Source organism: Myxine glutinosa, chromosome 9 (genome assembly GCF_964187855.1).
Source record: "Myxine glutinosa chromosome 9, kmMyxGlut1.1, whole genome shotgun sequence".
NCBI classification, from domain to species: Eukaryota; Metazoa; Chordata; class Myxini; order Myxiniformes; family Myxinidae; genus Myxine; species Myxine glutinosa.
The window spans coordinates 97,089,311-97,102,588 of record NC_136269.1 but is presented as its reverse complement, the minus strand read 5'-3'; the positions used below and the strand labels follow the sequence as shown (position 1 = coordinate 97,102,588).

The 13,278-nt window shown below is 42.6% G+C and overlaps 1 protein-coding gene across 2 annotated transcripts in view; it reads right to left on the bottom strand.

Annotated features, from left to right (window-relative positions):
• Positions 1-542: 542 nt before the first annotated feature.
• Positions 543-13,278, bottom strand: part of LOC137435207 (E3 ubiquitin-protein ligase SIAH1A-like) — a 32,623-nt gene continuing 19,887 nt past the window's right edge. For both annotated transcript variants that reach the window (XM_068128782.2, XM_078784550.1), the window contains 2 exons: positions 9,029-9,315; positions 543-2,776 (listed from right to left, as the gene is read on the bottom strand). In XM_068128782.2, coding sequence (XP_067984883.2) covers positions 2,168-2,776; positions 9,029-9,315 — 896 coding nt within the window. In that variant the 3' untranslated portion in view covers positions 543-2,167. The remainder of the gene's footprint in view (positions 2,777-9,028; positions 9,316-13,278) is intronic.

Here is a 13,278-nt window from a genome sequence, read left to right as displayed (position 1 = left end):
TGCTATCTGCCTGCTTGTGGGTGCGGTACTGTCGGGCAATTTTTAAACTATTTAAATTAAAGAGTACTTGAAAGAGCAATCAGAGATTGAACACCCTCGTTAGAACTTGTTTGAACGTACTTCGTCGACATACTCACATTCTAGTTGTTCACACTTAATTGTAGAGGTACTCGCTTGAAAACAAAGATAACGTGTAATACTGCCTACCACCACGTGGAGTTTGTCGCGTACGTTAGCACATTACGTGCGGCCAGACAGACAGACAAATGAATGGACCCAAATGTAATCAAAACTGGCGAGGGTTAACAAGGAACCAAAACACATTACGAGAGGAAAATATTTTCTCTGTGTGGAAGAGAAGTACAACAGACATATGCAAATCACTTGTATTCAAGACAAAGCAGGAGAGAGTACATGCAAAGAAAATGAATGTACTATCAGCAGATCTTGTCGTATGGCTCTTTATAAACAGTGTATAGTCATGTATTAAATGTACTTGCTCTTCAAAGGCATTTATTTCATTTGGCTCTATTCTCCCCCCCCCCCCCCCCGCCCCTCCCCCCATAATCGCCTGTGCAAGCAAAATTCAGGTTATAGAAGGAATCGCAAAAAAAATTCAAACTGATAAGAAAAAGTTCATTTTTCTATTCATAAATCAGCATTTGGTAAGTCCTGCAAACTCAAAAGCCTAACTATGAAATGTTGATCCCTCAAAATATTCAAATACATGGTTAATTATTACATTCTTTGATTAATTATGAAACTTTATTTACCCTGTCCCAACGTAGCGAAACGATATTCACAATACAGGTGAGGTTATCATAATCTGTAAAAACCTTGCCGACAAAAGAAGTTCCAACAGCTTTGTTGTTTTACCTGGTAATGGCATAACTTGTTAAGCTGATGAAAGTTCAGCAGCATGCCTGCGTCTCCAGCAAATGGTGCTACCCACAGTCATGTTCTGCATATGAAAGAAGATAAAGCAGAGATTGAATGAAAAAAAAAAAGCACCAACAAAAACATTAAGGTTCCAAAAGATGAGGCAGAGTCTGAAAAGTTGTAAATATTGGACGACAAATGATGCTTGTTCAAAAAAAAACACATATATATATATATATATATATATATATATATATATATATATATATATATATATATATATATATATATATATATATAGTATGCATCGTTTATGACAATTCACCAAGGGTTAAAAAAAATTTTTTATACCGATTGAAACAACTTTGAATTAAGCTTTTGGTTAGAGCATATAATTACCTAAGTTAACTTTTGTCAATAAAGAGGCATGGGCAACTGCAGGAGGATCACATTTTAAAGTGCGGTGACAGAAAGTATTCAATCAAGAAAATTGCAGCTTTTATTAACATATAGACTGTCAAATGAATTCCCAAAACAAAAACAAACAAGAAAAAGAGCAATCAAAGATTGCAAACCCTCACCCGGATGTATTTTCAGTGGTTTTTAAGGCTTTTGTGTTAAAAAAATACGGCGGCCGAACCACGTGACTGAAAGACGTCATCATTATTATTTTTTCCTAAACAAATTTATTCCTACATTATGCTCAAGAAATTTCATCTTGATTGGATGAAGTTTTGTACTTGTAGAATTATGACGTCATAATGGAGGCACCTATGACATCATCATTAACATATTTTATTCTCCATGGAGAGTTATTTACAATGAGCCAGGTCTCAATTTTTTATATTCAGCGGTTTCCGAGATAGAGGTGCAAAGTTTTTCGATTTTCCAAGACGGCGATCGAACCACGTGACCTATGACGTCATAATTATCATTAAAAAATTATACAGGTGGAGTTGCACCTATGGTGAAATTTTCCTGTCAATCGGACCAACGGTTGCAGAGAAAATCATATTTATTCTGTGCGGACAAACAAACGGACTCAAATGCAATACCCTCTCCTCTGGCGAGGGTAAAAACAAAAAAGGATAACAAATATATGTTTATGGTGAATTGTCATAAGAAATGCATGTGTTTTTATACACCGAAGAGCACAAAGGAGACTAATAATTTGGGGTCAAAAGGAGGGAAGCTGCAACAAACAAAAAACTCCAATAATTGTTGTCTGATCTTTCAAAATAAACACTAAAAAGGAAAAAGCATGGCAGCAGCCTTTCACAGGTGGCATTCAAGTCCTGGAAACCTTGACGCGGAATGCCAGCGTGCCTTTTTGAGCAAACACCCGGCTAAGGTCAGCATCGAAGGCGAGGCAGTCTCCCGAAGCGAGGACGGCTTGCACACCATCACGCACGGAATGCACCGGCGCATCCCAGCACAGCCGCCTGCGCCCGCACGACCCCTCGGCACGAAGCTCCAATTGGTAACCGAAGCCTTGAGCCGCCTCTGGTTCTGCGAGCATCAACACGGCGGCTTGGAAATGTTGCAGGCCGATTGAGCAAGCAGCAGTCATGCTCATGCCTGTCTGAATAACATTCGCTGGTTGTCGTGGGCATGGCTGTGCAATACCAGGCCTTCTGTCGCTCTGAAGAGGTCCATCCGTTGGCCTGTGGTGTGGACTTGTCCCCGACGCAGCACTGAGGAGGTTCAGGGCACGAAAGGAAAATGGAGCATCGCAGCTTCGGACCGGATGTTGAGTATTTTCTCCTGGCCAACATGGAGGTCGGTTCTCTTTCTCAAGCGCAAGTAGAAAATGGTGTCCGAAACATGCCTGAACTGCAAGCCAGCCAGCAGAGCCAGGAATATCGACACCAGTTGCGAGAAACACCGTTTCTTCCCCCTGCGAACAACATAATCCACACATGCAAATCTTGAGCCATAAAAAAACCATGTGCATATTTTTAAATGAGCTTCTGCCTCATATAATTCATATGCACGTTAACTTGGTGTTATATTGCTTGTTATGAGGTGAATGATCATGAAGACCAAGCTTATCATTGGGTACAAGACTTAAATATTGAGTTCTGTGGAGAATGGCTCTCGACTTTGGGGTGGTGCTCCTGCTTCCCACCTTAATCCTTTTGTGGTGGTTGAATACAAGGGCTTGGGACTATTACAATCTCAAGACAGGACAAGGATTCCCAAGGACTGCCATTCTCCCACCGGTGCCAAGTTGGGAGTTAGGGGGTGGGGGAGCTTCTATTTGATGCTAGTTTACATTTGGCCTTGCTTCTCCTGTGCTTTCCTACTTCTGCCTTCCTCAAATCACCCCAAGTTGCATGTGTTCCTCAAGAAACCCTCACCTGCTCACCCTCCCAAAGTACAGGCTGTTTGCCCATTAATCTCCTGATTGTGTAATACTTTCCAAATGTCGATTGTCTCATCCTCCTCACATCAGTCTTCCAAATGTGCTGCCTATCACTACGTCACGCACTTACCCATACAAATCCATGATCTCTTCCCTGTCTGGCCCATTGTTACACATTTTTATGCTATTCCTATTTTCCTCCATCTATATGTCCACTCCAATACCCTTTGGTAGTTGTTGTATAACCCCCAGCAGTTCTCTTGAACAAGCCAGTGGCACGGAGACAGCCAAATGATCTCCCAGGAGCAACCCAGAGATCCCCCCCCCCCCCCATCTAGGATGGTGTACCCAGCCTTCACAAAGTCGGGACCACAACAGAGTTAGAGAGGGAGAGAGACAGAGACAGAGTGAAAGAGAAAGAAAGAAAAAGAGAGACAAGAGGGAAAAGGCTGGTCCATGGGGACAGATTGGCACTCTGACCATGACCGCGCCACCATAACAAACCCGGGCAGCAGGGAAAATTGGGGAAGATTTGCCCCTCCCCCCCCCCCCCCCGACTTGCTTTGGGGGTACAACCACCACGAAGATGCGTCCCCGATAGTTGTACTGTTGGAGTTTGTGAGCCTGTTGCCCTTGATTGGCCAGCACCTCAATGAGTCAAGAACCTTGTACTGTACAGGCAGTTCCCGGGTTACGAACGCCCGACTTACGAACGCCTGTACTTGCGTACCGACCCCCCTAAAGCCTATTATTTAAAAAAGTTTATTTATTATTATTATTATTTTTTTTTCTTTGTTGGATACAGAATCGAGGCTCGTGAAAGAGCTAACATTTATCACACAGAAAAAAAAATCAAACAGACACACAAAGTATATAATAAGGGGAGCGGTAGACAAGAGAAATATGAGAAAAGCTCTGTTCAAGCCACCCTTGATGTTCACTTTAAGAAAATTGACCAGCACCAGGTCCATCCTCTCCAGCACCAGGTCCATCCTCTCCAACACCAGGCCCATCATCTCGGAGATATATATCAAGGTATGATCGTTTCAAGGTTTGCAAGACATCAATTGGAACGAGAGTAAGTGTTAACCTTTAATCATTATCTTTTCTTTTCCATCTAAACAGTTTAAGAAATGTTTCTTTCATGTTTTTTTTTATACCTATAGATGTTTTAGGTAAAATATATACTATATACTAAGACAAACATTTGACTAATTGACGCTAGATGTGAACCGTACGCAACTGTTCCGACTTACATACAAATTCGACTTACAGACAGACTTAAAAACGGAACTCGTTCGTAACCCGGGGACTACCTGTATTGAAAAAAAAAAGAGATGAAATAGGGAAGGTCATGACAAACCATGGAGGATTTAAGCCACTTGATAAGAGTCATGACAGTGGAAGCACAAACAAATCGGATAATCCTCAAAAAAGTGATTATGCTGATGGTTTATTACCCTGCACTCACGAAGCGAAATGCAGGGTTCGGCATTCGGTTGCGTATGTGCGGTGTACGTGTGGCGTAAGTATGTCTGCATTTTAAAAATCCATTTTCCCAGCAACCGTTGGTCCAATTGACACGAAATGTTAGCATAGGCGTGCCTCTGCCTGTAGAATTTTTTTTATTCATAATTATGACGTCATAGGTCATGTGGTAGAGACGCCATCTTGGAAAAAAGTTACACCTCTATATCTCCGAAACAGCTCAATGGAAAAAATTGAAACAAGGCTCTTTGTGAAGTACTCCCCATGGAGAATAAGATATGTTGATGATGTCATCAGTGCCTTCATTATGACGTCATAATTCGACAAGTACAACGCTGGATCTAATCAGTATAGCATTTTTTTTATCTGCACCTGTTAGTCCGATGGATACGAATTTTCACCATAGGAGCGCCCCCTCCTGTAGAATATTTTAATCACAATTTTGACGTCATGCGTCACGTGGTACAGGTGCCATATTGGAAAAACTTCGTACCTCTATCTCTGAAACCGCTCCATGGAAAAATTGATAGGTGGCTCATTGTAAAGTACTACCCATGGGGAATAAGATATGTTAAGGATGATGTCATCGGTACCTTTGTTATAACATCATAATTCGACAAGTATATCGCTTCATCCGATCAGTATGAATTTTTTTTTCTCTGCTACTGTTGGTCTGATGGACACTAAATTTTCACCATAGCAGCGTTTCCTCCTGTAGAATATTTTTGTAGTGAAATTATACCAAAGTTGAACCCAGGAGTGATACTCCCTCAAGCCACTGAGGGGCATCTATAAGACCTGGGACATCCGTGATGCTGAGCCACTCCTGTGACATTTACTATGACATGTAGTCCTGTAGTCTTGAATGGTACGTACCCACACATATATGCTAGACTCGCTTGCTTTGACTATTATTATCGGTCCTTTCTGTATGATGCCAAGATCCTGATATCTATTGCATGATTGTATTTTTACAGGATGATGTCAGAGATCTAATTGTGATTAAACCAACCTATGGGACAAAGTTGTGGACCTGATTGATTTCCACGACAATTTTCATGATAATTATGACGTCATAGGTCACGTGGTACAGGCGCCATCTTGGAAAAACTGAAAAATATTGCACCTTTATAATCTCAAACCGCTCCATGGAAAAAATTGAAATGTGGCTCATTGTAAAGAACTCCACATGGGGAATAGGTGTTGTTAACAATGATGTCATTGGTGCCTTAATTATGACATCATAATTCGACAGGCACACGTAAAATTTGGTGGAGATTGTGTCAGGGGTGTGGAATTGACACACACACACCCCTCTTAAATATAAATACACACACACACACACACACCTGTGTAAAATCTTTGGGATGGAACATCTCTTCTCCTTGTTATCATGTACTGGCAGAGGTACCCGGCATACTATTCTAATCATGCTGGCATTTTGAAGAAAAAAAAGAAAAGTTTTTCCTCTATTTTTATTTGTGGGGGTCTAAAACACTTCCTTACAACCACTAAGGAATGGTGTTAGGGATCATTTAATATTTATTACTTTTTACATCGCTACAAATGCCAAGGCAGGAAATCAGAGCTGTCTCCCTTGACATATCACGGGCCTTTGATACGGTCTGGCACCCAGCTCTGCTCACCAAACTCTCCTCCTATGGTATCCATGGAAATCTCCATGCATGGCTTGCGGACTTCCTCTCTGGTCGTAGTCAACGTGTGGCCCTGAATGGATTTCTCTCATCTCCCCTTCCTGTTCAGGCTGGAGTTCCCCAAGGAAGTGTGCTGGGCCCTGTGCTTTTTCTGGTCTTTATCAATGATCTCTCCGACTCTCTGGAAAATCCTCTCTATCTCTTTGCTGATGACTCCACTCTCTGCCGCTCCATTCCTCTTCCCTCAGATCGGCAGTCTGCAGCCTCCTCACTCTCTGAAGACCTGGACAAAATTACAGACTGGTCAAACAAGTGGAACATGTCTTTCAATCCTGACAAATCTCACTCTCTTACTATGTCTCTCCGAAAAGATCGACTGGACAACCCTCCCATCTACTTTCTCAACAATCCTCTCCAAGAAGTTCTGTCGCTCAAGCTTTTGGGTCTCACTATCTGCCATGATCTTTCTTGGGAAAACAACATTTCCAAGCTGGCCTCCAAAGCCAGTCGCCGACTGGGCATCCTCCGTCGTGCGAAGTCCTTCCTCGGCACACCTGAGCTCCTCACCACATACAAGGCTTTCATCCGCAGCTCAATGGAATACTGTTCTCCCCTATGGGCTGGTGCTCCTGCCTCACACCTGGCTCGGCTTCACGCTGTTGAATCCAAAGCTTTCAAAATCATTGGAATCTCCCGCGATGAAGCTATCTCTGAGGGCCTTTCACTCACTCACCGCAGGCAGGTAGGTGGTCTTTCTGTCTTCTACCGACTCCTCTCCGGCCTTGCTCCCCCAGCTCTCTCTGTGCTCTGTCCCCCAAATATTCCTACAGGTCGCACAAGATCTGCCAGCAACCCTCTGATGGTTAAACTGCCGAAATCTCGGCTCTCTGCTCACCTTCACTCTTTCATTCCTCTTTTCTCCCGCCTGTGGAACAAACTCCCACACTCCCTTCAATCCCTCTCCTCCCTCCAGGTCTTTAAAACAGCTGTTCACCACCATCTCTTATCTTCCCCCATCCATAACCTTGATCTTTTCTACCCCCACTAATTCACCCCAGATCCACCTTGTTTGAAATTCCAACTTCTTTCCTGGAAATCCTGGCAGTGTCCATATGTTTATACCTCTCCCAGCCCCCCCCCCCCCTTCACATGCCTCCCCCCAAAGCCCTCTCCCTCCCACAGATCTCTCGATGTCTCCATGTCTCTCGGTCCCTGCTCTCAAATGTTGTGTTTGTGTCCTTCCCCCTCTCTCCCCATCTTGTCTACCACTCCCGATGTTATTTGTTTTATGTGTCTGTTTGTCTTTCTGTGTGATTAATGTTCGCTCTTTCACGAGCCTCGATCTTGTATACAAAAAAAAAAAAAAAAAAAAAAAGGCACTATAGAGCACTCAAAAAAAGAAAATCCCCAAAAATCCAACTTTCTTAAAAACATTTGTTTGCCTAAAACAATTCCCTGCACTCGCCGATGCATCTCCCATATAGTATGGATTATATAGTATAGTATAGTATAGTATAGTATAGTATATCTTCTCCCTGTTATCAGAACAATAAGAATCCTTTAGAAAAAGTCAGGCTTCCATTTTCTGTGAGTAGCATGAAATTTGGCCAATCACCACTGTTTCACCTGGATCCTTTCCCGGATCAAACATTTGTTGTACTTGGATATCTATATTCTGTATATCTGAATATTTGTTAAAATATTTGTCCCCAGGTTTAAATTGTTAAAATATTTGACAAATTGACCCCAGGAGAAAAATATTTATCTTAATGAGACTACTGTGGAAGTAGTACTGTATTTAAGTTTGTCCAAAAGAAAAATCGTCACATTTGTTCAAAAATTTAGCATTGGTTTGATAAAAAGTTCAAATGGCTTCCCCAATCGATAAACCCTTTCAAACATCTTATGTAAAACTAGAACGACACTCTTCAACGTCACGACGTCGACGAGACGTTTTTTTTCTATTTGATAGAAACACGTCACGACGTCGACAGATATGCCTCAGTCCACATTATTACATCATTATGATACTTGTACCAAGTTTGATTGAAATCCATTCAGCTGTTCTCAAATTATCACATTTTTACCTGACATGACCTGACCTCTTGACCCCAAAATTTAATCAGTTCATGTTTACATCATTATACATACCTGTAACAAGTTTTAATTTGAATCCCTTACAGCTGTTCACAAGATATCAGATTTTTCCTGACATGACCTCTGACCCTTGGTATCAAGTTTGAATTAATATCAAAATATTAAGATGAAATCACTTCAGCCGTTCTCAAGTTATAGACCAATTACGGACTTGGACCTTTGACCTTTGCCCCCAAAATTCAATCAGTTAATCTTTACATCATTATACATACCTGTACCAAGTTTGACTAAGATCCCTTCAGCCATTCTCAAGTTATAGACCAATTACAGACTTTGACCCCAAAATACAATCAGTTAACCTTAACAACATTATACATACCTGTACCAAGTTTGCCTAAGATCCCTTCAGCCGTTCTCAAGTTATCGTGGAAATGAAAACCGATCACGGACGTACGGACAGCCGGTTGGACAACCTGAAAACATAATGCCTCCGGCGACTTCGTCAATGGAGGCATAAAAAGTCTCCAAACATGTAAAGGTGTACCTGAAGGGTGGCTATTGTGTAGTGCTGGGAGAGCAGGTGAGCCAATACGCTGAACGTAGGTCCTTCCCACGGACATTCAGAACCAGGGCAGGGGCATGGCGATGGCCGAGCCGAGCACAAAGCTTCATGGGCTGCTCTCTCCGCACCTGAATTGGGGACAAATCGACACCCCGATGGTGCAAAACGACACAGTGCGAGTGGATGGTTGGTATTCAAGCGACGTTTAGTCGTCTGCGGCACCAGATTGTTCAGGATGGGGCTTGTGTCACAACGGGGTGACAAGGTTTCTGATGGGGCGGTTGGTAAGAAATAGGTGGGAAATGTGTATTAGTGGCAAAACAGTGGAATATGCCCTTTGCAATTGTTATCGTCTCATGGGATGAATAAATACCAAGGTATTTGATAACAATGTTTGTGAAATTAAGAAAACCACATGTTCATTCATTGCACTAAAGGATACCATAAGTAGAAGAGGGGATAATGTCCCTACAGATCAGATCTAGGGCATGAGGAAGGTCGGAAAATGTAAGTACGCATTCAACCACAAGATATGGAAATGTTGGGGGGGGGGGAAAAAACGAACCAAGCTTGCTTACTTGCTTTCTTATTATCCAATCATGCCGAATGGAGTTTCTAACGAATTCTCAGCGATTTCATCTGTCTTATGTCCAACATCTGATTTCTCTCCAGGTGACCTTCAGCTCTATCATTTTCTTCTCAGCAGTGCATCACCAGGCCTCCATTGGCCGTGAAACCCTTCTCTTCCCGTCAGGTTCCCAGCATATTGCCCTTTCCAGGATGTTTTCATCCTCCATGTGTATCACATGCCCAATCCATCTCTACCTCCTAATTTTTATGCCATCTATGATGTTTTTCCTGCCTATTAATCTTTCCACCTCCTTACTAGCCATTGTCTGTCCAGAAGATTCGCAGGATTTTCTTATGGCTGCTGTAGATGAAACAATCCAGTTTGTGTCCTATTCCTTTGGTGATTTTCCAAGATGCACATCCAAATTGTCGGAATGACTTTCCGTTGTGGTCAAAGATCCTCAGCTTGGTTTTGGTATGTTGTGTGTGTTTTTTTGTTTTGTTTTGTTTTAATGTATACAAGGTCGAGGCTCGTGTAAGAGCTAACACTGATCACAAAAAAAACAAACTGACACATAAAACATATGATGGAGAGCAGGGACATCTGGAGATGTCGGAGGGAGAGGGCTTGGGGGAGGGGCATGGGAAGGGGGGAGGGAGGGGCATGGGAAGGGGGGAGGGAGGGGCATGGGAAGGGGGGAGGGAGGGGCATGGGAAGGGGGGAGGGAGGGGCATGGGAAGGGGGGAGGGAGGGGCATGGGAAGGGGGGGTGGAGAGGGTGGGAGAGGTTAAAAAAAAAACACGTGGACACTGCTAGGACTTCCAGGAAAGAAGTTGGTATTTCAAAAAGGTGGATCTGGGGTGAATTAACGGGGGTAGAAAAGATCAAGATCGATGTTTAATTTTAATCTCATTTGCAATGTACACTCCTGTAGCCTATTTACTTTCTCCTGCATACTGTGACATCAGGCAGATGTCCTCTGTAAAACTGAGTTCCTCCAGCTGTTTGTAATAGTTCCTCAATGGCATGTCATTCCTTCTCTGCTCCATTTGCAACACCCAGTCAGGCACCAGTAAGAAAAAGCAGCTGAGACGGCATATAACCTTGTCGACCACCTGTAGTGACCTCAAATTGAGGTGGAAACATGTTGAAATTACACTGCATTTGTATCCATTGCAGGTAGTACTCGTCATCTGTTCAAATACGAGCATCTCTGGTACTCCATACAGACTCATTATCTTCCACATTGACTCTATGCAAACTGTTTAACGCCTTTACAAAATCAATGACCGATAAGTTAAGGCTTGCATTCCACTCATTGCATTGATCTATTATTGCTCTTAGTGTGGAGATCGGATCCGTTCATCCTCAATTTCCATGACTCCAGCTTGTTCTTTCCCGATGGTACTTGTCAACAGCTCTTTGCATTCTGTGCAGCATTACTGTACTTTGCAAAGCAATTTGCTGGCAATGCATATAGTAGGGTTATTCCTCTCCAGTTGCAATAACATTTATTACAACAAGAAAAAAAATCGGATGGTTGAAGGAAAGAAATACCATGTCCATGTAAAAATTCTCATAGAAATTTCAAACGACACACACACACACACACCTTTGGTGCATGAGGCCATTTGGCCCACCATGTCTGTGCTGCACCAACCCCAATATCCATCACCCAACCACACACAAGCTACCTACAAGTCCTGCCAATATCCCCATACCCCTCTATCTCCAATGAATTCAGTTACCTATATCCAATTCCCATTTAAACCTATCCACCCCCTCCATTGCCACTACCTTTCCAGGGAGACCATTCCATGTATTAACCACTCTCTCTCATTGAAAGATTTCTGCCTCAATACTGTACTAACTCTCATGTTCTTTACCCTCAAGCTTCTTTACCCTATAGCTCTATGTTCTAACACTGTCCACTCTGCTGAAGAAACTCCACTGCACTCATCTTGTCCACACCCTTCATTATCTTAAAAATCTCTGTATCAGATCCCATCACAATCACCTCCTTTCTAATGTAAAAAGTCCTGTCTCCTTCCGCTGTTTCCCATAGCTTAGTCTAGCTAGGCCCGGAATAAATCTACTCACTCTCTGCTGAACCATCTCGATGGAAATTATGACCTTCCACAGAAAAATAACAACCACAAGATCACAACAGTCGAGCATACAACTAACGAAGAAGAAAACATTTCAAAATCTCAGACACAACAAATAAGAGGAGGAAAAGGTGGGTGTGGATAAAGTTACAAAGATGAATATCAAATTTAAAAACGTTTTTATACACGCAGAAAAATTATAAACAAATCATCCGGAGATTGAACACAAACAGGTCAAAACACAGTTTTCTTTACCTCCACCACCAAAGGTAGATGGAGGTCATGTTTTCACCCCTGTCTGTTTGTTTGTTTGTGAACAAGATATCTTAAAAAGTTATGGATGGATTTTAACAAAACTTGGTGGACAGGTTGTGTGTGTGACAAGGATTAATCGATTCGATTTTGCTGAAGATCCAGATCCGGCTAGTAGAATTTTTAAAGTGATTCTTCACCATTGGGAGATAGGGCCAAAAACGATACATAGCAGGATATCCCAAAAAGTTGTGGACGGATGATTTCGAGTAAATGTGATTCTGTATTGTGATTTTCTGGTCTACTCTGGGATACAAAACGTAAACTGTTCACCTAGCGGAGGTATGCTCTCTCCTGAGTGCCCTTCTAGTTTTCATCAACCGACTCGACCAAGGTTTTTGCACCCTTGGTTCCTCAATCTCATCTTCAAGAACATAATTCTTGTTCTTTAACAGCCACTATTATCCCACGTTGTGGGGTCAGCTGGGGAATGCTTGTCCCAAGTCTTCACCAACCGGCTGACCAGGCCTGACATTCACCTAGTTATGGCAGCAATTTGTAATTTGGCCAGGGTTCAAACGATAACTTGCCTACTCTGCATCGAACTTAACACTGCGGGACCTTGAACGTCCACAAACAACCAATGCTGTTTGGACAGGTCCTCCGCTTAACGTCCACCCGAGGGATGGCCCACTCATAGTAGATGCAACGCCCCGCCAGCGAAACTCCAGGTTGACATTTTATGGTTGGGTCGTAATCAAACTCAGACTTGTCAGCCCAAAGTCAAGTGCGCCACTTCCGAGCTATCCTGCCAGCCCAGCTTGATTACTGAACTGCCGACGAATAATTTCATGGAAATTACGGTATCTATATATATAAAACACAGTTTGTGTGTGTGTGTGTGTGTAATGTTACCGGTAGACTCCTAAACGGAGAGGCTCACGTACTTGATATTTGGCACAGACATGGCCATTGAGCCTGGGAAGAACATGGCCGACCTAAAAATTTATTTCATAATATTTTTTTCCCATATTTTTACCTCAGCGCATTTCAGCGAGGAATATTATGCACCGAATCTGACCGGTGGCAGAGCAGCGCGCTGATTCGCTCAGAGCGATCACGTGATGTTCCTTGCCGCCATTAACTCAGTTACGCATTCGCACGTATTTCAGAGTGAAAAGCGATTGCGTTTTTTCACATTTCAGCGAGGAACATTGCCATTCACACCACATAGGTTTTTTTTTTCTTTCATCTTTAGATCCATATTTTTTATCAGCGAATCTGAATCGGTGGCAGAGCAG